At 41.5% G+C, this 27,674-nt stretch overlaps 1 protein-coding gene across 6 annotated transcripts in view; it reads left to right on the forward strand.

Annotated features, from left to right (window-relative positions):
• cblb (Cbl proto-oncogene B, E3 ubiquitin protein ligase) overlaps positions 1–27,674 on the forward strand; it is a 279,679-nt gene that overhangs the window by 184,219 nt on the left and 67,786 nt on the right. For all 6 annotated transcript variants that reach the window (XM_068040894.1, XM_068040892.1, XM_068040895.1 and 3 more), the window contains 5 exons: positions 11,224–11,361; positions 11,517–11,604; positions 12,663–12,794; positions 14,788–14,985; positions 19,578–19,760. In XM_068040894.1, the coding sequence (XP_067896995.1) occupies positions 11,224–11,361; positions 11,517–11,604; positions 12,663–12,794; positions 14,788–14,985; positions 19,578–19,760 (739 nt within the window). The remainder of the gene's footprint in view (positions 1–11,223; positions 11,362–11,516; positions 11,605–12,662; positions 12,795–14,787; positions 14,986–19,577; positions 19,761–27,674) is intronic.

Genomic DNA, 27,674 nt, shown 5'->3' on the forward strand with positions numbered 1-27,674 from the left:
ATCATCAGAGCTAATATCTTTCCTCACTATTGTGTTAATTTCTTCTTTAACCAGCAATGCAACTCCACCGCCTTTTGTTTTATTTTCTGCCCTTCCTGAATTCTGAATACCCCGAGATGTTCATTTCCCATCCCTGGTCACCTTGCAGCCATGCGTCCATAATCCCGACTATATCATACCTGTTTACATCTATTGTTTAGGCTGATACTTTTCACACCCCCAGGCTGGACTCCTTCTGTGATGTTGCTGTGATCTCTCCTTTCTCTCCAGAGGGGTTACTTTTTAAAGGTCAAAATCCATCAAATTAGAGTTTCTGTTAGACGACACATGGTTGTCTTCCCTGGTGCGCACACACTATGGACCAGGATGTGGAATCCGTGCTTATCTATTAATGTTTGAATGGGTACTATTCTGTTATGATGTGTCTACTTCACACCATTTTTTTCTCTCAGAAGCAAACCATTCAATTTCGGAATGTCTCTTCATGGTTCCAGGATGGGTGTAGTTGACACCAGTCTGGAATGTAGCCTTTATCCTTTCGAGACAGTTTGATAACACAGGCCAGGTCATCTGACCTTTGGTGGCCATCTTGCAGCACATTGTCCACTTTTTTTTTTAGAGGAGCAGTCAATTTTAAAGTCCACGTTGAATAAAGTTCATATTTTAAAAGTAGGAATATGATATATCTTTACTAGGCATGCCACCTTTGTAAACAGAACATGCCAAATATCTGCATATGACCAGGATTGAGGATTCCAGGGTGAGGTCTGGCTGGAGATAATTGAATGCTGTTTGAACTGTTATTGTTCCTGGATTACTGTAGCCATGAATCCCAGTTTGGGTTGATATCAATAGTATGGGATATGAGATTGAAAATATATTCCGGAATTTGGCTTGATTTGTCCCATTTTGGGAGTTAGGATCTTTTTTTTTGGAAGGTTGAGTGGAGATTTATTGTAATGAAGTGATTTTATATTATTTGTGGGTGACACAGTATGTATTGTCCTCCCTGATTTGCCAGAGGGTATTAAAAGTCAATAACATAATATAGGACTGGACATGTAGGTCAGACTGGGTAGGGATAGTAGACCTCTCTCTGAAGGACATTAGTGAAGCAGTTGGGATTTTACGATAATGCAGCAGCTCTTTTGGACATTTTTCTGTTACTATCCTATAAATTGTCTGTTTTATTCAATTAGGTTTTCAATTTATTACTGTTGGTTTTGAACTCATTACTGTTGGTTTTGAACTCATAATCTGAGTTGTTAGTTCAATGCTCTAACCATTAGCCTATTGCACATGGTCTGTGGTTCTGCTTGATGCTCCAAATTATCTTTTTTTTCATGCATTCTTATGACTGAGTTCAAGGGTAAAAGCCTGTGCTACCTTCAGGTCTAGAACTAGGCGACACAGTCTCAGAATAAGAGGTAGGCCATTTAGGACTGAGATGAGGAGAAATTTCTTCACTCAGAGGGTGGTGAATCTTTGGAATGCTCCACCCCAGAGGGCTGTGGAGGCTCAGTCATTGAGTCTATACAAGACAGAGATCTGTAGATTTCTAGATATTAAAAGATATCAAGGGATATGGGGATAGTGTGGGAAAATGGCAGTGAAGTAGAAGATCAGCCATGATCTAGTTGAATGGCAGAGCAGGCTTGAGGCGCCGAATGGTCTACTACTGCTCCTATTTCCTATGTTCCTGTAAGCAATGGATTAATCATATAAAGTCTTTGCCATTAAAAAATTATTTATGAAAATACATTGATTGGATAATTTCTCTATCTCCAATGTTAGCTAAAATTGTACACATTTAAAATTTTGCACTTATTCTGTATTTTGGATATGATGTGTTTATCTGAAATTGCGTCTTGTGCCATTGCTATCTGTCATACACCTGCTTTGCAATTTGGGAACCTTGTGATCTGGAATTCAATGCTTCCCTGTGCACCTGGATGTTTATTTTTGTACCATGTGTTCTGCTTTGTTAGCCTACAATTAATACTGCCCCAGTTCTGAAAATAAGCCACGCTACAATAAGTATTTGAACTGGCAAACCTACTTTTCTGAAAGGTGGAGTTTATTAGCTTTAATTGCAATAGTTATGTCTGACAAAGTACAGTAGACTGTTAACTCTGCACCAGGCTTTTGTGTGTAGATGGAATATAATCTGGAAGCCCCGGGGCACAACCTAGTACTTGCCTTTAGCAAAACATTGCCAGCATCCTACTGTGTTCACACTGTAGTCATTTATATCTTGGCTGTATACATTTTAAATTATTTCTAACATTCATGTTAGATGCCAAGCAGGTTGATCTTTTGACAGTTAAGTAATGGTAAACAATATAATTCAGTGTATTTTAAGTAAACTGGGTAGTTACTAGCCTCAGTATGGTTTTCAGTACAGTATGGTTCAAATGATCTAACTCGTGTCACAGGAACTCGATGCATATGGCTGGATGTTTATTGAGGCTTTGATGCATACCTATATCAAAGGGACTTTTCAAAGATATAGGAACAAGAAAGACTACTGTGCCTGTTGGTACCCTTGCTACTATTCTTTTTTTAACCCATTATTTAAGAAAAATAAATCAATCCCAATCTTGCACAGCCTTTTTGAGTGAACGAGTTCTGGATTTCCATGACCTGTTGTTGTAAAGTGCTACCTGATTTCACCCCTAAACAATCAACCTCTAATTTTAAGATTATGCCCTCTCATTCTGGATTCATCCACCATGGGAAATTGTTTCTCTGTATCTTCCTTATTATTTTAAACACCTCTGTTTGATCATCCGTCAACTTCAATCGAATACAAGGAAGGGTTATGCAATCTGTTTTTATAATTTAATGCTTGAAGCCCTGGTATAATTCTGTGAATTTGTGCAGTGCCCCTTCTACGACCAATATCTTTGCTGAGATTTGGTGTCTAAAATTGTCCCACCGGCAGGACAGACCCACCAGAGGTGGTGGCACAGTGGTATACAATTGGTAGGGAGTCGCCCTGGGAGCCCTCAACATTGACTCCAGACCCCATGAAGTCTCATGGCACCAGGTCAAATATGGGCAAGGAAACCTCCTGCTGATTGCCACTTACTGCACCCCCTCGGCTGATGAATTCGTGCTTCTCCATGTTGAATACCAATTGGAAGAAGCACTGAGGGTAGCAAGGGCACAGAATGTACTCTGGGTGGGGGACTTCAATGTCCATCACCAAGAGTGGCTCGGTAGCACCACTACTGACCGAGCTGGCTGAGTCCTAAAGAACATAGCTGCCAGACTGGGTCTGCAATAGGTGGTGAGGGAACCAACAAGAGGGAAAAACCTACTTGACCTCGTCCTCACCAATCTGCTTGTCGCAGATGCATCTGTCCATGATAGTATGGATAGGAGTCACCACTGCACAGTCCTTGTGGAGACGAAGTCCCGTCTTCACATTGAGGATACCCACCACTGTGCTAAATGGGATAGATTTCGAACAGATCTAGCAACTCAAAACTGGGCATTCATGAGGCGCTGTGGGCCATCAACAGCAGTAGAATTGTAATCAACCACAATCTGTAAGCTCATGGCCTGGCATATCCCCCACTCTACCATTATCATCAAGCCAGTGAACCAATCCTGGTTCAATGAAGAGTGCAGCAGGGCATGCCAGGAGCAGCTCCAGGCATGCCTAAATATGAGGTGTCAGCCTGGTGAAGCAACAACACAGGACTACTTGCATGCCAAACAGCATGCAATAGACAGGGCTAAACAATCCCACAACCAACTGATCAGCTCTAAGTTCTGCAGTCCTGCCGCATCCAGTTGTGGATGGTGGTGGACAATTAAACAACTAAAAGGAGGAGGAGGCTCCACAAATATCCCCATCCTCAACGATGGGGGAAGCCAGCACATATCAGTGCAAAAGACAAGACTGAAGCATTTGCATCCATCTTCAACCAGAAGTGCCGAGTTGATGATCCATCTCTGCCTCCTCCTGTGGTCCCCAGTATCACAGATGCCAGTCTTCAGCCAAACCGATTCACTCACCATGACAATAAGAAATGACTGAAGGCACTGGCTACTGCAAAGGGTATGGGCTTTTGACAACATTGCGGCAATTATACTGAAGACTTGTGCTCCAGAACTTGCCATGCCCTAGCAAAGCTGTTCCAGTACAGCTACAACACTGGCACCTACCCGGCAATGTGGAAAATTGCCCAAATACGTCCTGTACAAAAAAATCCCACCTGATCAATTACCGCCCCATCAGTCTACTCCTGATCACCAGCAAAGTGATGGAAGGGGTCATCGACAGTGCTATCAAGTAGCATCTGCTCAGCAATAACCTGCTCACAGATGCTCCGTTTGTGTTCCACCAGGGCCACTCAGCTCCTGACCTTATTACCACCTTTGTTCAAACATGGACAAAAGAGCTGAACTCCAGTGGTGAGGTGAGAGTGACTGCCCTTGACATCAAGGCAGCATTTGACCAAGTATTGCATCAAGGAGCCCGAGCAAAACTGGAGTAATGGGAAACGGGGAAAACTCTCCGCTGGTTGGAGACATACGTAACACAAAGGAAGATGATTGTGGTTATTGGAGGTCAATCATCTAAGCCCTAGGACATCACTGCAAGAATTCCTCAGGGTAGTGTCCTAGGTTCAACCATCTTCAGCTGCTTCATCAATGACCTTCCCTCCATCACAAGGTCAGAAATGGGATATTTGCTGATGATTACACAATGTTCAGTACTATTCGCCAATCCTCAGAGACTGAAGCAGCCCATGTCCAGATACAGTAAGACCTGGACAACATCCAGGCTTGGGCTGATAAGTGGCAAGTAACATTCGTGCCACACAAGTGCCAGGCAATGACAATCTCAAACAAGAGAGAATCTAACCATCTCCCCTTGACTGTCAATGGTATTCTGATCGCTGAATCCCCCACTATCAACATCCTTGGGGGTTACCATTGACCAGAAACTGAACTGGAACAGCCATATAAGTACTGTGGCTACAAGAGCAGGTCAGAGGCTAGGAATTCTGTGGCGAGTAACTCACCACCTGACTCCCCAATGCCTGTCCACCATCTACAAGGCAAAAGTCAGGAGTGTGATTGAATACTCTCCACTTGCCTGTATGAGTGCAGCTCCAACAACACTCAAGATGCTCGACACCATCCAGGATAAAGCAGCCCTCTTCATTATTGCCCCATCCACCATCTTCGACAGTCACTCCCTTTAACACCGACGCACAGTGGCAGCAGTGTGTACCATCTACAAGATGCACTGCAGCAACTCACCAAGTCTCCTTCGACAGCACCTTCCAAACCCGCCACCTCTATCACCTAGAAGGGCAAGGGCAGCAGATGCCTGGGAACACCACCACCTGCAAGTTCCCCTCCAAGCCACACACCATCCTGACTTGGAACTTTTTCGCCGTTCATTCACTGTTGCTGGGTCAAAATCCTGGAACTCCCTTCCTAACAGCACTGTGGATGTACCTACACCCCAAGGACTGCAGCGGTTGAAGAAGGCAGCTCACCACCACCTTAAGAGGGCAATTAGGGATGGGCAATAAATGCTGGCCTAGCCAGTGACGCCCACATCTCATTGAATGAATTTTTTTTAAAAACTGAGTGCAGTACTCCAGTTGGGTTCGAATGAAGACTCTGTACAACTGAAGCATACTTCCTCCCCATTGTACTCCAGCCCCCTTGAGATAAAGGCCCATATTCCATTAGCCTTTTTGATTGCCTTTTATTTTACCTGTGTGCTGGTCATTAGTGACTTTGGACACCTAAATCACTTTGCTTTTCCACAGCTCCTAAGTAAGAAATTTTAAGGAAATATTAATTAAGAAAATATTCAGATGTGTCTTTCTCTGATCCGAAGTGGACGACTAACCCATATTGAATGCGATCTATCATAATTTTTTCCCACTCACAGTCTGTCTGTGCCCATTTGCAACTTGGTGCTCCTAACCACACAGCTTGCTGTGCCTTCTAACTTAATGTTGTCTGCAACTATGGATATGTAACTCTCTTTCATCCAAATCATTAATGGGTATGGTGAAAAGCTGAGGCCCCAGTACCGATCCCTGGGTAACACCACTTGTCACATACTACCAGTCAGAGAACAAAGTATTTATCCCTCTCCTAGCCCCGAATCAAAACAAAATGTACATTGTTTTGGAAAGGGAACATAAATAATTATATTATATGCCAACAATGCAGGGTGAATTCTTGTTGGAAGTGATTTTTCATGACAATTTCTTTTTTTACTTTTACTAATCTAATTATTAAATGGGGAGCTGTTTATTCGCTTTCTGAAATCAACACTAAGATCTATTAGTAGATGTAAAAATAAAGTTACTTTTTAAAATCCCAGTTCCACCATAAACTCATGACCATTTTCAGGTTGCTGGATCAAGAAGGTGTCTCATCTGAACCATAACCCCAAATCCTGCCTGGTGTTTGTGTTAAAATCAGGTCCAATATCCATTTATCTAGCTTTGAGTATACTGTCAAATTTGACTTGAGGTGAAATGGAGATGTGAAATAATAGAAGAATATATTTAGAATAATAGAACAGAACACCTGTTGAGTTCTACTGGAGTACAAGTTTGCCAAAGAACCAATTGCTGGTCTGTATCTGAAAAATTGTCTCCATTAAACAGATAAATTCTTCATCACAGTAGAACTTTGCTAGCCTTCGCATTGGATTTCAGGGAAAATAAATCTAAAGGTACTAAATTGGAAAATTTATTGGTGATAAATAGAATGTAAATGTTTTATATGCAATATTGCTTGTATCATTGAAGCTATCGTTCAGTTACTGTAAATGCCCTTTGCCCCTCAAACATTGATGTTGGCACTAATTTTGTTTTTACGTGGGAATGAGTTTTCTCCAAATATACATGGGAGTTTTGGGACCTCATTTTTCCTTCTGATTTTGAACCTGAAACCACCCCCCCCCCCCCCCCCCCACCCCCCCAAAAAAAACTAAATTGGCATTTAAAAAAAAAAGGCTTTATCTATTGGATTACAGTTGGATCCATCACAAGTTGAGCACAGCATCATTGTATGACATGAATTTGTTAATTTGCTACTTTCTGAAATTTAGTTGGTTTTGACATGAAGAAAATTTGGTCAATGGAGTAAACCTACTCTTAAGAGTAGTGCTGCTCTCATTCTAGTGATTAAATGGTCACTTCATGTGCTGCATTCTATTGTGTAATATTGTACAGACAGAAACATCCCAGAACATTTCCTGGCCAGCAGTGGTAACTTCTTAGTGTGATGGTAAGGTTGTTAAATGACCTCAGTACCCCGGGGCTTGGCAAAAATCAGCCAAGAATCTGTTTCTGATAGCTATCCCATGTTCTCTGCATATGTGTGAGCATTACTTGAGGACAAGGCCAGGATCAGCTGAGATGCCCCTACGATCAAATATCCTATTGCAGCTTACATATGGAGGGAGAATGGTTACTTTGGCATGATAATAATGGGCTGTCAGTACCCATGAAAATGTTGTGCATGAATCTGTGCCTCAAGGAAAGCGATGGGAGAGAGATTGAAAAAAACAGTTCTGATGAAAGCAAGTTCTAATGAATTAATGCACATATATTTACTTAAAAATGGTTAAGTAAGTTAGTTCTGTTAAATTATCGACTGAGGACTTCAATATCAATCATTTTCTCCAATGTTTTATTCTTTGATTTGGTTAATATTGCAGATGCTGTTTCCTGTGGTTATTTACATTTACCTAATCAAATTAGCATGCTTGTGGCCTTTTCAGATGTTGATGATAGAAAACATGTGTGTTCAAATGGTTAATGAAGGAATACTTAATAGTGTTCTGATAGTTGAATTGAGTTTTATTTTGTAGAAGTGTTTGTTACTTACTGGTTTCAAAAGTCTAAATATAAATTGTATATTTGTAAATTTATATAGTAGCTTGATTCTTAAAAGGCAGTTGAACCAACAGTTTAAACTAAAGCAGAAGGAACTTCTGGTTCAGGGTGTCTGTGTCCCATCCCCTTCTAGTGAATGTTTTTTTTTTAACTCATCCAAATTATCCCTTGTACTGTCAAGGCGTTCATTTGTGGAGTATTTTATTCAAACAAAAGGATGTTAGTATTAACTGTAAATATTTATAGCTTTTCATATGAAAAAAATGATGTGTTGAGCACTCTAATGTATAATTTGAATATCCTATTGACAAATGCTTGGACAAGTGCATGTGTGACCAGGCTTAAAGGTGTTTTACGCCAGTTAGATACTAATTGGTTGTTCATATTGGCACTTGCAAAATGAATGCATCTTCATCTTTCTAAAAACCACTATGTTAGGGAATTATGTCTATTTGACTTTCAAGACCCTTTGCTGCCTTTGTTTTTTTAATGAACTTGAAGGAATAAAGGGCTTAATATGAAAAATGTACTTTTCAATTTGAATTCAGTAGCTGTTTGATTTGTAGATAAAAAGGTTTTTTGATTTTTTTAAAAAGATGTTCATACATGTGCAGTAACCACACAACTACATATTGATTTGATCCTTTTTTTAGGCTACAAACTTTTAATAACATATATTTATTTTGTTAGTCCTTGTTGATTGATCTGGGACAGTCACCTTCTGCATCTGATGGTCTGTATATCTAATAACATATCCCTAAAATGTTTACCAGCTGCCATTTTCCCACATTTATAAGCAGAAGATTGGGTCTGAGGGAGAGTGGAACCACATGGTAATAAAACAGATTGTTTGTATTCTTTTATACTCAATTTTTTAAAGTGGTTATAGTGTGCCTGGTTACTGATGCTAGGCAATTCCATGAATCAGTGCTTTTAATGTAATCATATGAGCTATCTGAGTGCATTTAGCAGGCTATGAAAGGGACCTTATGTTCTATAGCAGTTCAGTGCTGTTGAGTCGATGGAGGTTAGATGTTTTATCTTCAGGAATAGTGTTGATAGTTGGGAGAACCGTGCATCAGCAGTTGACAGTCCTGCTGAGTACCTTAAGAAACTGGCAGCTGAGTCACAGGCATTGCTACTGCTAATCATCCAACCAAGCAGCATAGTCGAGCAAAAGCAAAATACTGTGGATATTGGAGATCTGAAAGAAAAATAGAAAATGCTGGAAATACTCAGCAGGTCAGGGAGCATTCATGTAGAGAGGAATCGAGTTCGTATTTCTGATCTGAATTGTTAACTGTTCTGCGCTCGACAGATGCTGCCTGACCTGCTGAGTGTTTCCAACATTTTCTGTTTTTATTTCAGTATATAAGAGCAATCATATTGAAGCTCTGTTCAGCCTTGTATGCCATTGTTTCACTCCAGAGAAATGCATTTTTAGTGTCACCTTAACTATGGGTGGAAGTAATGTCATAAAGCACTCCAGTCAGAATTCTAGTAGCCTTAAGATTTACAATTTATGTATGCAATCTGTACATTTTTTAAAGTTCTGAAATACGCATAGACCCTAATTTATATTTCAGTAATAATCATATATATGCATGTTTGCAACACTCATTCTTAACTGCCTGACTGAATTGGTTTTTATTCTTTGTTTTCCTTTTGTTTGTCCCTGCTCTGTCCATTCAACCTTTGGGATATCGCAATCCCCTATGATTAATAGATTACGATGTTCTGTGGTTCTCTTTATCTGCCCAAACATCTGCTTGTCTGCCTGCTCACTTTTTACTCATGGTCTATAGAAGTTGTCAATTAATAATTTAACATCCTTATCATTAATTCTATCCATTTCAATCTTAACCTTGTCAGTTGTGATATCCAGCCTTTCTGTAGCTATTGTTGTTTTTCTTATCAAGACAGCAACTCCTGCACTTTTCTTTGTGTCTGTTTTTGCAAAACATTTTATAATTCTGTGTTCAGCCTGTGGCCACCTTGTGCTGTTGGTCATGTTTCTGAAAAGCTAATTACAGTTGCTTAATTCAAATTATCTGTTCATAGAATTAAAATTATACAAAAAAAACTTCTGTGCCGTTTTATTAAAATTAATTTATTTGAATTAATCCAAGCAAGGCAGGAAGCAACCCTGATTCTTCTAAGATTATCTTAGAATAGTAAAAAGTAAAGACTTGCATTTATATAGTGCCTTTCACAACTTCAGGATGTCCCGAAGTGCTTCACAGCCGGTGAAGTACTTTTGAAGTGTAGTCACTGTTGTAATTTAGGACAAAAAATTAGAGACATGAGGTAATTAGACTCTTCAAAATTGGACCACTTAGTTTATATTAACTCCTAATTTTTCCTACAAAAATGTATTACTGCACACTTCCCTGCATTCACTTTCACCTGCCGTGTTTCTGCCTGTTTTACCACTCTGTCCATGTCCTCCTGAAATCTTTTGCTATCATCTTCTCCTTTGTTTATTACATCTGAGTTTCCACATTATAATCATAGATATGCTGATTTTAATGGTCATTGTAGCATCTAGACTTAACTTTATACAGATTTAATCAAAAATTGGTATAGTACAATGGTATCCAAAAATCAAAAAGTGGAACTATTGTGCACTTGCAATAACTCAGTACTACAACCTACAAGTGGCTCATTGCATCTCCATGACTTCACCTGGTTCTTTTAAGATTATGTAGTTCTATGTAGTTGGATGTAGTTTTACACTATTCCTACGGGTCACCTGTCAAATTTCCCTTGATTAATTAATACTGGTTTTATTGGGCTTTTATTTGGTTACTTCATATGGCAAAAATGCTGCTAAATTATCATATAAAATGGGCTTAATTGAAATTTGTGTCTGGCAGTGACATTTTCTGATTGTCTAGTTTTATTATTACTTGTAATAAACTTGAGCACTATCCTTGTATTAAGAGAAAGTATTAATGCTTTTTAGCCTGGCCCTCAAATTCTTCATGTTGCTGGAAATAACACTGCTAAGATTGAGGGAATTTGTCTACTGTAGTTTGTTCAACACTTTTAAGGGCTGTGGCATTTTGATGACTGACTTCAGTAGTAATTCCAGTTTCAGCTTTCAACTTGCAAAATAATGGCAACTTACATGTTTTTAAGGTAGGTGACATCAGGGTTTTTTTTTAAATGCTCTTGGGTCTGTGTAGTCTGAGTAACTAGAATGTTTGATTCCTTAGCTTAATTGTCATGTGAAAGTTTAAAAAAAAAGATTCAATAACGATTACCCAGGGAGAAGAGGTTTGCACTATATGTACAAACGGAATAATTTTATCTTCTGTTTGTGTCCCAGCTATATCTTTAGACTCAGCTGTACTAGGCTTGGCCAGTGGGCTATTGGTTATGTCACAAACGATGGAAACATCTTACAGACCATTCCACACAACAAACCTCTCTTCCAAGCCCTAATAGATGGATGCCGAGAAGGATTGTATGTATCTAATATCAAAATGTTCTTTATTTTAATTTCTTGTACTTTTGATTCTTGGTAAACTAACACTGAAGTAATAATGTCAAAATCTGCTTCAACATCGTAATTGTGATCTGATTACTGTAATTATGTATATAATTTTTCATTTTGTTTAGTTATTTATACCCAGATGGACGAAGTTACAATCCAGATTTAACTGGGTTGTGTGAACCAACACCTCATGACCACATAAAGGTCACACAGGTAAGATGATTGATCTCCAGATATAGTTTGAGTCTTTGTGGTCTAGAAACTGGATTGTGCTGTGCCCCTTTTACAGCTCCAATATGGCAGGCAGCGTGCATGTGTTCATTTCACACTAGAACTGTACAGCTTGTCATATTAGTAAAGGCTCCTGCATAGGCATCCAAGGTGCACACCTGAAACGGGCATTGGGCCCATTGCATATGAAAATAGGGGGCCTCAAGTCTGCTTAAGGACCCCTTTGCAAAATTTGTTTGTGAAGAATCAGTGCATGTGTTGTACATAGTGTAGTCAGTTCTCTTAGGCTCTTGGGTCCTTAAATTAAATGCTAGAGACTGCCACTGGAAAGATGTATGCTAAATTTTTTACTTGAGTTATTGTGGAACTGGGAGGACCAGAGGTGGTGCTCCCAGCTCTACATTGAATATGTGGGTTGCAGCCAGCGACTGCTTGCCTCCCTCTCCTCCGTCCCCCGGACTTTCTTTACGACCTAAGCCAGCATCTGGTCTGGCTAATCTTGGTGTTGTTCAGGACGGTGAGCTGTCTCGGAGCTGTGACTGGGGCTTGCAGCAAATTAGGTCAGTGGGCCATTTTCCTTCTGTAGGCATTTGCCGTGTGCACAATGCCCATTGTCTCTCGAGACAAAGAGGCCAGAAAGGAATACTAGGATTGCACCTTGATTCAGGTGCCATCTGATTTCTTACTGTATGTTTTTCAAGTACATCACCCTAACACTGTAATATCATCTGCTAACACCAACAAAAACACTGCAAAATTGAAGGTGCTGCTCTCAAACTTTGAAGGATTTTAATGGAAGTTTTTGTGTAGATGAAGGAGCAGGGTTGGAGAGTGGTGGGGGGGGAGCGGATGCGGGAAATGGATTGTGTGCCATAGCAGGCCATGCTTGCGATGTTCTTTGGTTCACTTCGTTACAGAGTAGTCTGAGCAGAGGACTGGGAGCTGTTTGTCTGTGTGCTTTATTTTCTGAAAATGCATGTGGAGTATATAACTGACTAATTTTGCAAATGCATTAAAGAGTAAAATTCTCTTCCATTTAGGAACAATATGAGCTGTACTGTGAGATGGGCTCCACATTTCAGTTGTGTAAAATCTGTGCAGAGAATGATAAGGACGTGAAGATTGAGCCATGTGGTCACTTGATGTGCACTTCTTGTCTGACAGCGTGGCAGGTGAGCACAGAGTGCTAATGGATGCATGCTCCACAGATAGGTTTTTGAAGCAGCATTTAATTTTGCATAACTCGAGGACTAACACTGAGCATTAGTTCCTGAGTACCATATTGGGAAGATAAAACAGGGATAGATGGGAAAGGCTGAAGTGACTTTTTATCATCTTAATCTCTTGAATAAACACTGAACAATGATTGGTTAAGGGGGCCCTATTTTTGAACAAAATGTTGCCACAGTTAGGGAATTCCGTAGCAGTCAAAAGAAAATCTGTGATGGATTTAAAATCAAGTGTTACATGCACAGAAAATTGAAAGCACAAGCTATGATAACCTACAGGAAGTTATGTCCACCTAAAATGTTATGTTTTCACTTAAGAAGGGAAATTTAATCCCTCAAAGTAATAAATTCATATCTAAACTCTAGTTTAAAAAGATCCATTGTCTTTGAAGTTTTTTTAAAAATATAAACATACAGAACTTTCTAAATTTGCTGAAGATTTCACTGTGTAAAATAGGATGCCATAATCCCAGATTAAACATTTACCAACATTTTCTGAATGCAATTTTGCTTGGAGGATTGTTAGCAGGTAGATAAGCATGGTGTGAGGAGATTTATTGCCAACAATTCAGTTATTGAGAACCCCAGCAGTAGAAGGGATGAAGGAGCTGCGGGCTCAAGAAGTCAAGCGCCTTTTACAGCACTCCTCGTGAGCCAAGAGGAGCAGGATTGCTCCCCCCCTGCTCCTTGAGGAAGTCTTTGGGCCCCCATCTGCCAATTGTGGCCTGTTTCCTCCGACCACACACCCCACGTTGCTCACAGACCTCTACCACCCCCACCCCACCCCACCCCACCCCCGGTCACCCTGCAGGCCTCATCTTGCATTTTCTTTCTCCTCATGATGACCAACTTTCATGCCCTCCCCTGCTCCCTCACTACCAAGCCTGACTCTTGCCTCCCCACCCCCCAATTGCCAGCGACCAGCCCCAAGATCCCTGGCTGCGTCCTCCTGCTGCTGGTTTTACCACCCGGCAGCAGACTAGCCTGTCAACCTGGCTGGCTGCCCGGCGAAAATTGTAATGATGTCCGACCATTTTAAATTTGACAGGACCTCCGCATCCCTGGCCTTGACAGGTTTACTGCACTTGTGTGCTCCTCCACACCCTCCCTGTAAATATCAGGGCCTGTGTTTTTTTTTTTAACTCCTGCTCCTTAACAATGCTCTTTTTAGTTGTTTAAAATTCTTGTTCCGAGCCAATGCTGAATGATTTGGAGTCCTTCCCTGGCAGAAGAAAAGTTGGTTGCAGTAAAAGTTATGCTATTTTATCAATATGAAAATCAAATTCCTTGAATAACTATTGATGTGATCAAATGTCAATATAATTTACTTTTGCATTTAAATTGTGGAAGCAGACATTTTGTCGCTTTGTGCCATGGACATGCTGTTGCTACCTTTGTCATAGTGTCAGTTGTAATGACTTATTAAGATAGCCGATTAGACTTTAACATTGTTAAATCTTTTAACATTCTTTTATCCACATTGTAACCCATTGTTTTAAATAATTCACATTTTGACCAAGAAAATGAAAGTTCATGTTGGGAGGCTAGTATGTCGAGAACTCTATAATTAAAATGATCTTGGTGATGTTTTTTCTGGATTAGATTAGTTCAGGTCACAGTTTTAGTGCGTTTGTTACTGTATGTTCTTCATAATTTCTGCTACTGTGCGTCTTACTCAGTTTAATGTCCACATTTAATAAAAAATGTTGAACAAAGCTTCCATGTAGTACTATTTTGTTCTTGTGATTAATAAGCATCAGACCATGCAACCTCATAGTAAAACAAATTGAATTTAAACCGATAGATGTATTGTGCCTCTTTCAGTGTTGCATGAGGTTTTAATTATATACTGAAGATCTATTTTCACTCTGATATAACTTAAAAACACAGACTTAATTATTGCTTTCATATAATATCTGATTTATCTTCTATATAGGAATCTGATGGACAAGGATGCCCATTTTGCCGTTGTGAGATCAAAGGTACCGAACCAATTATTGTTGATCCTTTTGATCCAAGAGATGATGGAGCCAAATTCTGCCTAGACAGTTTTAATATGCCAATCTTAGACCTGGATGACGATGATGATCGTGATGACTCACTAGTTATGAACAAGCTAGCTTCATTTAGAAAGGTAGGTTAAAAACAGTACAAGTCTGATCCAAATTTTCTGAATAGGGGTTGTCTGTTTGATGCGTTAACACATTGGGCATGCGATTTTAAAATGTGCTGATGTTAACATATAACTTCAGTCTCGGATGTATATTATTTAGCATATTAAAAAGTGGTCATAGATTGTTAGTAGCAACGCAACAACTGCGTAATAACACATTGCTGTAATTTTAACGTTGTTCAATTTTGATGCCTTTTATTGGCTGACAGAAGTAGTAGTGTTTTCAATAAAGTGTTCTTTAAATTTGCTGCTTTATATTCAATTGTTTAAATGTGATCAATTAAGTGGCTCATGAAGAAAAAAAAATTGGAAACCCTCCCCTATATCTATTTCATGTAAAATCTTTTTCTAATATGGTACATTTGGCAATGCACTACTGAGCTTGTACCGTTAAGAGATCAATACATGATAACCACGTCATGTCACAGCAATCAGATGGTTGGAAAAGAACTCCAACCTGTTTTCAGCCATGAGGCTACTTCCTCATTCCGTTCTTTCATTCCTCTATGTAGGCATTTTGCTTACTCGACACCTTGCTTGGTTTAACCTCATCTGCACTCACCTCCAGACCTGTCACATATGCTTTGGTCCTACTCTCCTCCCTTCTAATTTAGTTCAGTTTACTGGCTGTGCTCTCCCTATTACAAAGATGCACCTAAAGTGCCACAACTCTGCTCCAGCTGTGTCTGGCATTAGTTTACTCCAGTCTCCATGGCCTAAAATCTGGACTGCTCTTTTTTTTGCTCCATACCCTTATACTGCATTCCTCTCCCTGACCCTGTGCCGTATCACGTGAATGTATACTCTGCCATTCACGCCCAGTAAACATAGACATAGAAATATAGAAAAGAGGAGCAGGAATAGGCCATTCAGCCCTTTGGGCCTGCGCCTCCATTCAAAAAAGATCATGACTGATCGTCTAATTCAGTACCTTGTTCCCGCTTTTTCCCCATATCCCTTGATCCCTTTGGCATTAAGAAATATATCTCTCTCCTTCTTGAATATATTTAATGATTTGGCCTCCACTGCCTTCTGCGGTAGAGAATTCCAAAGGTTCACCACCCTCTGAGTGAAGAAATTTCTCCTCATCTCTGTTCTAAATGGCATACCCCGTGTCCTGAGATTGTGACCCCTGGTTCTGGACTCCCCAGCCATCGGGAACATCCTCCCTGCATCTAGCCTGTCTATTCATGTTAGAATTTTATAGATTTCTACGAGATCCCCTCTCATTCTTCTAAACTTAAGTGAATATAGGTCTAGTCGACCCAGTCTCTCCTCATACGCCAATCCTGCCGTCCCAGGAATCAGCCTAGTAAATCTTCTTTGCACTCCCTCCATGGCAAGAATGTCCTTCCTCAGATAAAGAGACCAAAACTGCACACAATACTCCAGATGGGGTCTCACCAAGGCCCTGTATAACTGCAGTAAGACATCCTTGCTCTTGAACTCAAATCCTCTTGCAATGAAGGCCAACATACCATTCACCTTCCTAATTGCTTGCTGCACCTGAATGCTTGTTTTCAGCGACTGGTGTACAAGGACACCCGGGTCTCGTTGCATCTCCCCCTTTCCCAATCTATCACCATTCAGATAATCTGTCTTTCTGTTTTTACAACCAAAGTAGATAACTTCTCATTTATCCACGTTATACTGCATCTGCCATGCATTTGCCCACTCACCCAGCTTGTCCAAATCACATTGGAGCCTCTTTGCCTTTCCCTTTCGTAAACTCATGCTGACTTTGCCCAATCCCGTTTATGCTTTCCAGGTTTTCTGTTATCGCATCCTTTATAATAAACTCTAGCATTTTCCCCACTACTGATGTAAGGCTCACTGGTCTGTACTTCCCTGTTTTTTCTCTCCCCCCTTTTTTAAATAATGGAGTTACATTTGCCACTTTCCAATCTGTTCCAGAGTCTATAGAATTTTGGAAGATGAACACCAATGCATCCACTATTTCTAGGGCCACTTCCATTAGTACTCTGGGATGTAGATAATCAGGCCCTGGGGATTTGTCAGCCTTTAACCCCATTAATTTCCCTAGCACTATTTTTTTATTAATACTGATTTCCTTCAGTTCCTCCCTCTCATTAGACCCTTGGTTCCCTTACATTTCTGGGAGGTTATTTGTGTCCTCCTTTGTGAAGACAGAACCAAAGTATGTGTTTAATTGTTCTGCCATTTCTTTGTTCCCCATTATAATTTCCCCCGTTTCTGACCTACATTTGTCTTCACTAATCTTTTTCTCTTCACATATTTATAGGCAGGATTACTGCCGGCTCTTAGTTGAGACACTTTTATCTCTGTGCTCAAGTTGTGATTTATCCCACTTCACCATTCACCTCTTTTTTTATGCTGTCAAGGCAATGCAGTTTTGACTAGTAACTTGTAAGAGGATATTTGTGTGTTCTCCCATTGAATGGTACAATATATTGCAGCTCCGTATGCTCTATCCTGTTTCTGACATTTTCTTCTTTTTCTTCATTGCGTTCCACGGTTACCACAGTCTAGGGAAGTCCATTAAACTTTCAAAATTTTTGATATAATTTATAGTAAAACCTTTTCACTTGATCTTCATAACAAACTATTTCCGTGGGTCTTAGCTGGAGACCTATTGATAGAGAACCTCAATAAGATGGACCTTAGTAAAAAGAACAGTGCCATTCTTTCAAGGTTGTAGCAATTTTGAAGCCTGTTTAATTAGATTTGTACAGATTCACAATCCATTGTAGTTAAAAGAAAATTAAAAACGAATTGACCCGTCGAGCTAACTAATGTATATTATAGGACCATTGTGTGAGTTTCTCGGATAATGATGTACATTAGATTGACATTACTGCAATATTTAAATTGGTATGTAATTTGGGCACATATTGTCGGAGGCGGTTATCTGCATAAGCTGAGGTTTGTTTATATTGTTGCAGTTGTGTTCAAGATCTGAGCACATCATCATGCATTGACTTGTATGTTTCATATTTCATGCATCATTTTTTAATTTTGGCTATTTGATGACCAAGATAATTTGTATGTATACGGCTGTGTTTTTCCTCTGCAGTTCCCTTAGAACATATACGCTATATTGCAGGAGTTTTTAGGAATGCCATGCAGTGAAAGTGTTGCACAACATTTATTAACCATTCGAGCACTGAATTTCCTGTGAATTTTAAAATTCATGTTTACTATCCCAAAAATTTTCTGCAAATCTATTGTGTAAATTTATTGTAATAAGTACCAAGTAAAGAGTATATTTATTATTCAGCAATAAACTGATTAGCGTTTCTGCTTGATAGTGCTTTTGAAAGGATAAAGTGATGTACTTTGGGAGAAACAACATGGAGAAGCAGTATAATCTAAATGGTACTATTTTGAGGGTGGTGCAAGAACAGGGACCTGGGGATGCATATTCACAAATCTTTGAAGGTGGCAGGGCAAGTTGAGAAGATGGTTATGAAACTGTATGGGATGCTTGGCTTTGTAAATAGGGGCATTGAATACAAAACAAGGAAATCGTCATAAACCTTTACAAATCTCTGGTTAGGTCTCTGTGAAGTATACAGTTCTGGGCACCACATTTTACAAAGGATGGCAAGACTCTGAGAGGGTACAGAGGAGCTTTACCAGGATGATATGAAGGAATTCAGTTACGTAGAGAGATTGGGAAACTGGGATTATTCTCCTTAGAGCAGAAAAGATTAAGGGGGTGACCTAATAAGAGGTATTCAAAATTGAGAGCAGAAACTGTTTCCTCTGGCAACTAGGTTGGCAGAGGTTGTAGATTTAAAATAATTGCAAAATAACTAGAGGGGCAATGAGAAATTTCTTCTCACAGAAGGTTAAGATCAGGAACAAACAGCCTGAAATGGTGTTGGGAGGTGATAGCGTAGTGGTCATGTCACTGGACCAGTAATCCAGAGCCCAGGCTAATGCTCTGGGGATATGGGTTTGAATCCCACCATGGTAGATGGTGAAATTTGAATTCAATTCATAAATCTGGAATTAAAAGCTAGTCGAATGGTGACCATGAAACCATTGTCGATTGTTGTAAAAACCCATCTGGTTCACTAATGTCCTTTAGGGAAGGAAATCTGCCGTCCTTACCTGGTCTGGCCTTCATGTGACTCCAGACCCACAGCAATGTGGTTGACTCTTAAATGCCTTCAGTGGGCATTTAGGGATGGGCAATAAATGCTGGCCTAGCCAGCGATGCCCACATCCCATGAATGAATAAAAAAAAACATGATTCCATACAAACTTTTAAAAGTCAATTGGACATGCACTTCAAGAGGACTAATTTGCCGGGTTATGAGAAAAAGAAAACTAAGTTGGACGGCTCTTTCGGGGATCCAGCACAGGCGTGATGGGCCTAATGGTCTCCTTTGTGCTGTAGGATTCTAACCTTAATTTAGAAGTGCTTTCTGAACAAATAGTCCTGCCAAATAGCACCCGCGTGTCAGCTATTTGAAAAACTAGAATAAAAATTGTCCTGTCGCTATGCTTTATGAAGTCCACAATTATGGGGTATTTATTCTCATAATCCTGTTTCGTCTTTGCAGTGTACGGACAGGCAAATATCACCAGTGTCATCACCAAACTCATCGCCTATTGCACAGCGCCGAAAAGCTCCAGAACCACTCCAAATTCAACATCTCAACCTCCCCCCTGTTCCACCCCGGTTAGACCTCATTCAGAAAGGAGTGGTTCGGTCACCTTGCGCCAGTCCCACTGGTTCACCAAAGGTAAATTATCAAAACAACTTTTGTTAAATGGCTTACCTATAAAGTCAAGTTATAATATACAGAAGTCATGCCTTGGCTTGTAAAAAGTTCTTGAATAGTATTATGAGTTGAAAATCATTTTTTGTGACCGAGAGAATTTGTGTTATTGACAATGAAAATCACTAGTACAATTTGTTCAGTTTCATAGTTTTATTCCCTGGTTTAAGGAATAAATTGTGCCATTCTTGTCTTTTTGTGCTTCTTGTTCCATCAAGCAGGTTTAATAACATAGTTACTTCATCAGGGAAGCAATACCATTTTCAAAATGTACTAGTTTATGTTTATAAAGAGAGAGAGCACTGTGAGAATAGCACGGAAGGTCCGAGAGCACAGCGTGGATAAAGCACTGCGATGCGGCGCAGAACGTCCGAGGGCACTGCAGGGAAAAAGCAGCAGTGGAGAGGGAGAGAGAACTGCAAGAACAGAATAAGGTCCCAGAGCACAGTGGGGATAAAGCAGCAATGGAGAGTGAGGGAGCGCATTGCGGGGACAGTGCAGAAGGTCTGAGAGGACACTGGGGATAAAGCAGCGGCAGAGAGAGAGAGCACTGCAAGAACAGTGCAGAAGGTCCAAGAGCATGGTGGGTATAAAGCAGCGGCAGAGAGAGAAAATGAGAGAGCACTGCCACAGGAAAGCCAAAAAAAGGAGTGACATCATAGGAAAGTGAGTAAGTGATTGATTTGGTTGATGAGTATTTCTCTCTCTCTCTCTCTCTCTAAATGAGGGCAGTTTTTCAAATTAGGAGCTAGGAAATTAATAACCTTGATCAGAGTAGTAGCACGGAGCATGTCTCGAGGTATTAATTAAAATTAATAGTTTAAACAAAGTACCAAATAGATTCTAAAAGAGGGAATAGAGGTTTTTTCCCGATCATGGATAGGCAGCTGCAACCTGTTGCCTCCAGTTCCTGCACCAGGTGGGAACTCCAGGACAATTCATGTGTCTTGGACAATCTCGTATGTAGGAAGTGACCAACTGCTTCAGCTCAAGCTCAGGATTTATGAGCTTGGGGGGCAGCTTGAGTCTCTGTGGAACATTAGGGAACAGGAGCATTTCCTGGATTGTACTTTCCAGGCGGTGGTCACGCCACAGGCAGTAGGAGTTCAGGATAATAGGTGGGTGACCATCTGGAAGACTAGGAAGAGGCAAGAGGTGCAGGAGTCTTCGGGGTTGTGTGCCACCCTCAAACAGGTATTCAGCATTGGAGACTGCTGGGAGTGACGATATCTTGAAGGAGTGCAGTTCAGACCATGGTACCAATGGGCAAGGGACTGTACAGGAGGGAGCAGCAAATAGTAGAAATGCAGTTATTCTAAGAGAGTCCATTGTCGGGGGGTTAGACAGGCATTTCTATAACAGTCATAGTGAGTCATGCATGGTGTGTTGCCTCCCTGATGCCAAGGTAAAGGACATCGCAGAAAGTGTGAAGGATATTTTGCAGGGAGAAGGGAGTGAGCCAGAAGTTGTGGTACACATTGGTATCAATGACATAGCAAGGGCAGGTATTGAGGTCCTATGGTCAGATTTACAGGAGCTAGGGAGGAGGTTAAAGAGTAGGACCTCAAAGGTAGTAATATCTGGATTACTGCCAGTATCATGTGCTAGTGAGAGTAGAATTAGGAAGATAGGGAGGATCAAAGCGTGGCTTGAAGCATGGTGCAGGAGGGAGGGCTTCAGATTCTCGGGGCAGTGGAACCAGTTCTGGAGCAGAAGGCACCTATTGAAAAGGGACAGGTTGTATCTCAACAGGACTGGGACCAATGTCCTCATGGGGAGGTTCACTAGTGTGGTTGGGGAGGGTTTAAACTAAATTGGCAGGGTGGTGAGCACCAGCATATAGAAGTAGAAAAGAGGAATAAGGTGCATAATGTGAGAGTGTTGGACAGTACTAGAGAAGGGAGTAGTTCCATATTAGATGGGAGCAAACTGAGAAGGCTACAAGGAATGCAAAGGCAGATTTACAGTGCATGTATGTAAAGGCACAAAGTGTGGTGAATAAGGTCGGTGAGCTACAAGAACAAATAGCAGTATGGGAATATGCAAGGGTATAAAGTATTCAGAAAAGATCGAGAAGGAAGAAAGGGAGGTGGAATGTCAGTGCTGATTAGGGAAGACATTGTAGTACCAGAAAAGGAGGATGTCCTTGAGGGGGCAAGGAAAGAATCCAATTTCTTAGAGTTGAGAAGCAAAAAGGGCATGATCATGCTATAAGGGGTATTCTATAGGCCTCCAAATAGTGAGAGAGAGAGATAGAGGAACAAATCTGCAGGGAAATCACAGAGGTGCAAGAACTGTAGAGTGTTGATACTGGGGGACTTTAATTAGCCAAATATCAATTCGGATAATTTTAGAGTAAAGGGAAAGGAAGGGGAGGAATTTCTGCATTGTGTTCTGGAGAACTTCCTTGATCAGTATGTTCTCAGCCCCATTAGAAAGGAGGCATTGCTGGATCTGGTGCTGGAAAATGGGGTGGGCCAAATGGACTAAGTGTTTATCTGGGAGCACTTGGCTAAGAATGATCATTGTATCATAAAGTTTAGACTTGTAATGCAGAAAAGCAAGGAATGATATAAGGTAGAATGGCTTGATTGGAAGGGGGCTAATTTCAACGTGATGAAAAGGGATCCCACCAGGATAAAATGGAACCAAAGACTGACAGGCAAAGCTGTCACAGAACAATCGGTTATCTTTAAGGACGAGATGCTTCAGGTGCAGGCTAGTACATCCCAACAAGGGCGAAAGGTAGAGGAACCAAAAACAGGGCTCCTTGGATGATGAGGGAGATCGGGATTATGATGAAACAAAAAAAAAAGGTGTATGATGCATGTCAGGTGAATTCTTCAAGTGAGAACCAGGCCAAATGTAATAGGTTGAGAGGGGAGGTGAAGAGGAAAATAAGACAGACAAGGACAGGATGAGAGACTGGAATGGCAGTCAACATAAAAGGGAACCCAAAAATCATCTTCTGGCATGTAAGTAGTAAGTGGGTAGTAAGAGGTGGAGTGGGGTCTATTAGGGGCAAAGAGCGTAATATATGCTTAGAGGCACAGGGCAAGGCTAGAATACATGGAGTACTTTGTATCGGCGTTTACTAAGGAAGAGGAATCTGACAAAATATCGGTAAAAGCGGAGAGAGTAGAGGCAACAGAGTAAAAATTGAGAGGGAGGAGGTACTGGAAAGGCTGGCTATGCTTAGGGTAGATAAGTCACCTGATCTGGATGGTTTGCATCCCAGGTTGCTAAAGGAAGTGGGAGTGGAGATAGCGGAAGGGCTTGGCATAATCTTCTAATCTTTTCTAGATATGGGGAAAGTGCCAGAGGATTGGAGCGTGGCAAATGTGACACCTTTATTCAAGAAAGGGTGTAAGGACTGTCCTAACAACTACAGGCCAGTTAGATTAACATTAGTGGTAGGTAAGGTTTGAGAAACAATAATCAGGGAAAAAAATCAACAGGCACCTAGAGAGGTTTGAGTTAATTAAGAGCAGGCAGCATGGATTTGTAAAAGGCAGATTATGCTTGACTAATCTCATTGAATTTTTTGCTGAAGTAGCAGAGAAGGTTGAGGAAAGGAATGCAGTGGATGTTGTGTATACGGATTTTAAGAAAGTGTTTGATACTATATAAAAGGCTGGTTAATTAAATTGAAGCTCATGGAATAGGAGGGTCACTGTCCAACTGGATAAAAAAATTGGCTCAAGGACAGAAAATAGCAAATTGTAGTAACTGGTGGTCAGTGGTCTTCCCCAAGGATCAGTGCGAGGGCCACTACTTTATTTTTGCTATATGGGCGGCGCAGTGGTTAGCACCGTAGCCTCACAGCTCCAGCGACCCGGGTTCGGTTCTGGGTACTGCCTGTGCGGAGTTTGCAAGTTCTCCCTGTGGGTTTATGCCGGGTGCTCCGGTTTCCTCCCACAGCCAAAGACTCGCAGGTTGATAGGTAAATTGGCCATTGTAAATTTCCCCTAGTGTAGGTAGGTGGTAGGAGAATGGTGGGGATGTGGTAGGGAATATGGGATTAATATAGGATTACGTTTATAATATAGGACACTTTTGGGGATTTTCTTCTCCCTGCTGCTTTCACATGCGTTCAAGTCTTCTGAAGAAGGAATTTTCCTCCACACAAGATCAGGGGGCAGGTTGTTCAACCTTGCCCGTCTAAGAGCGAAGTCCAAAGTACGGAAAGTCCTCATCAGGGAACTCCTCTTTGCTGACGATGCTGCTTTAACATCTCACACTGAAGAGTGCCTGCAGAGTCTCATCGACAGGTTTGCGGCTGTCTGCAATGAATTTGGCCTAACCATCAGCCTCAAGAAAATGAACATCATGGGGCAGGACGTCAGAAATGCTCCATCCATCAATATTGGCGACCATGCTCTGGAAGTGGTTCAAGAGTTCACCTACCTAGGCTCAACTATCACCAGTAACCTGTCTCTCGATGCAGAAATCAATAAGCGCATGGGAAAGGCTTCCACTGCTATGTCCAGACTGGCCAAGAGAGTGTGGGAAAATGGCGCACTGACACGGAACACAAAAGTCCGAGTGTATCAAGCCTGTGTCCTCAGTACCTTGCTCTATGGCAGCGAGGCCTGGACGACGTATGTCAGCCAAGAGCGACATCTCAATTCATTCCATCTGCGCTGCCTCCGGAGAATACTTGGCATCAGGTGGCAGGACCATATCTCCAACACAGAAGTCTTCGAGGCGGCCAACATCCCTAGCTTATACACACTACTGAGTCAGTGGCGCTTGAGATGGCTTGGCCATGTGAGCCGCATGGAAGATGGCAGGATCCCCAAGGACACATTGTACAGCGAGCTCGCCACTGGTATCAGACCCACCGGCCGTCCATGTCTCCGCTTTAAAGACGTCTGCAAATGCGACATGAAATCCTGTGACATTGATCACAAGTCGTGGGAGTCAGTTGCCAGCGTTCGCCAGAGCTGGCGGGCAGCCATAAAGGCGTGGCTAAAGTGTGGCGAGTCGAAGAGACTTAGCAGTTGGCAGGAAAAAAGACAGAGGCGCAAGGGGAGAGCCAACTGTGTAACAGCCCCGACAAACAAATTTTTCTGCAGCACCTGTGGAAGAGCCTGTCACTCTAGAATTGGCCTTTATAGCCACTCCAGGCGCTGCTCCACACACCACTGACCACCTCCAGGCGCTTACCCATTGTCTCTCGAGATAAGGAGGCCAAAGAAGAAGAGTATAAATGGGTGGTTGTTGGTCGGCACAGACCCGGTGGGCCGAAGGGCCTGTTTCAGTGCTGTATCTCTCTATGACTCTATATATAAATGACTTGGATCTTGGAATACAGAGTAGAATCTCAAAATTTGTTGATGATGCCAAACTTGGAGGAGTGACAAACAGTGAGATACGAACTGCCTGCAACAGGACTTAGATAAGCTAGCAGAATGGGCAGTAAAGTGGCAGATGGAATTTAATACAGACAAGTGTGAGGTGATGCATTTTGGCAGAAGGAAGGCAATATAGACATAATGGCGTAGTTCTAAAGAGTGTGCAGGAACAGTGGGAGCTAGGGGTGCATGTGCATTGAACTTTGAAAGTGGAAGGACATATTGAGTGAGTGGTTAGCAAACCATATGGGATCTTGGGCTTCATAAACAGAGGCATAGAATAGAAAAGCAGGGAAGTTATGCTGAACCTTTATTAAGTTCTTGTTAGTCCCCACTAGCGTATTGCATCCAATTCAGGTCAGCACACTTTAGGAAATATGTGAGGGCCCTGGAGAGGGTTGTTACGGCCACGTGATGAAGGGTGAAGTTCAACTCCCACCTGACTGCAGCAAGCATTTTTTTTATTTATTTATTTGGAGATACAGCACTGAAACAGGCCCTTCGGCCCACCGAGTCTGTGCCGACCAACAACCACCCATTTATACGAACCCTACAGTAATCCCATATTCCATACCACCTACCTGCACTAGGGGCAATTTACAATGGCCAATTTACCTATCACCTGCAAGTCTTTGGCTGTGGGAGGAAACCGGGGCACCCGCCGAAAACCCACGCAGTCACAGGGAGAACTTGCAAACTCCACACAGGCAGTACCCAGAATTGAACCCAGGTCCCTGGAGCTGTGAGGCTGCAGTGCTAACCACTGCGCCACTGTACCGCCCCTAGGGTTTAACCCCTTTTTGTTTTATTTGTCAAAATAAGTTCGGAAGTCAAGTTCTCGTTGGTTGCAGGCCTGATTTGTTTGCAAATTTCTCTCTTAATTGAAATTTCAGTTTGACGACTGCTGATCACTTCCAATTTCACTGCTGCATAAGTTAAAAATGTAGAATTTTACAGCAGCGTGCCTCCCTTCTGGCTTGCTGGATTTTCTCCTAGCCCTTAGCTGGACAAGCTGTTTGGTTCTGGGAATCTCTCTCTCTTCAAGGGCTGCCTTTTTGAAGGTAAAAAGTTTGTCACATCACCTTCTGGTAGGAGATGCTTTGGTCCCTCCCCCATGGTGATCACACAATGGACCAGGATGAGAATCTGGTTATGATGTTTTCACATCATTCCTCCTTTGTTTCAATAAAGCCCATTCAATTCAGGAATGTTTCAGGATGGATGCAATTGACATAGCTTTGAAGGTAGCCTTTTGCTTGTACCAGCCAATAGACAGTTTGAATATACAAAGCCAGGTCTTTTAGACTTCGGTGGCCATTTTGGAGCACATAGTTTGCCTTTTTAAAAGAAGCATCCATTTTTATAACTCTTCGGGGTGAGTTCTTGTAGTTTTAATCGCTGCACTTCTCATAAGCGTGACAGGGTGCAGAGGAAATTTACCAGAATGTTTCCAGGGATGGGGGATTTTAGTTCGAAAGATATGTTGGAAAAGCTGGGGTTGTTCTCCCCAGATCAAAAGAGATTGAGGGGATATTTGGTAGAGGTGTACAGATTATGACAGGCTTAGATAAGTTGGACTAGAAAAAACTGTTCCATTCACTGATGGTACAAGGACTAGGGGATACAGATTGAAGGTTTTGCACAAGAGGTGTGGGGGGAATGTGAGGAAGAACCTTTTTTACACAGTGAGTGGTAATGACCTGGAACTCGTTGCCCACAAGGATGATGGAGGCGGAGACAGTCAATGACTTCAAAAGGAAATTGGATGAGCAATTGAAGGAAATAAACTTGCAGGGCTACAGAGTTCAAATGGGGGAGTGGGACTGACTGGATTGCTCCTTGGAGAGTTGGCTGACTAAATGCATTGAATTATCCCACAGACATCTCTGACTGACTTGTTTTGTGTTGGGGAAGAAAGGGACCGAGATGAAAAACCTTCAGAAGCTGCCGTGAATTGTGCAGCTATAAATGCGTTGTTCTTTTTTTAAAAGAAAAACAACTACTTCTTGGAATGTTGGCAAAGCTGGCAATGCCACATTTATTGTCCACCTCTGGTTTCCTGAGAAGATAGTGGCTGGCTTTCTCCTTGAACTGCTGTAGCCATTGTTGTGATCTTCCTCCCACTGTGGCAGTGTACAAGGAATTCAAAGGTATTGACCTAGCAACAATGGAGGAATGACAATCTATGTCCACGTCAGAATGGTGCGTAAATTGAAGGTGTGATGTTCCCATGACATTGCTGCTCTTGTCCTTCTTGGTGATGTGGTTGCAGTGGCGGGAGGTGTTGCTGAGACACCTATAATGAGTTGCTATACCTACAAATTAAACAAACTACTCCGATTTGGATAATGTTTAACTTTTTAAGTGTTATTGCAATTGTCACCATACTTACTAGTGGAGAGTATTCTGTTGCACTTCTGATTTGACCCTTGCAGATGGTGAAGAGGTTTTGAGAGGGCAGGAGGTGGGCCAGTTGTTGCGGAGTACCCATCCAGTGCCCTGATTTTGTAGCCACAGAGTT

This window comes from Heterodontus francisci, chromosome 10 (genome assembly GCF_036365525.1).
Source record: "Heterodontus francisci isolate sHetFra1 chromosome 10, sHetFra1.hap1, whole genome shotgun sequence".
Classification (NCBI taxonomy): Eukaryota; Metazoa; Chordata; class Chondrichthyes; order Heterodontiformes; family Heterodontidae; genus Heterodontus; species Heterodontus francisci.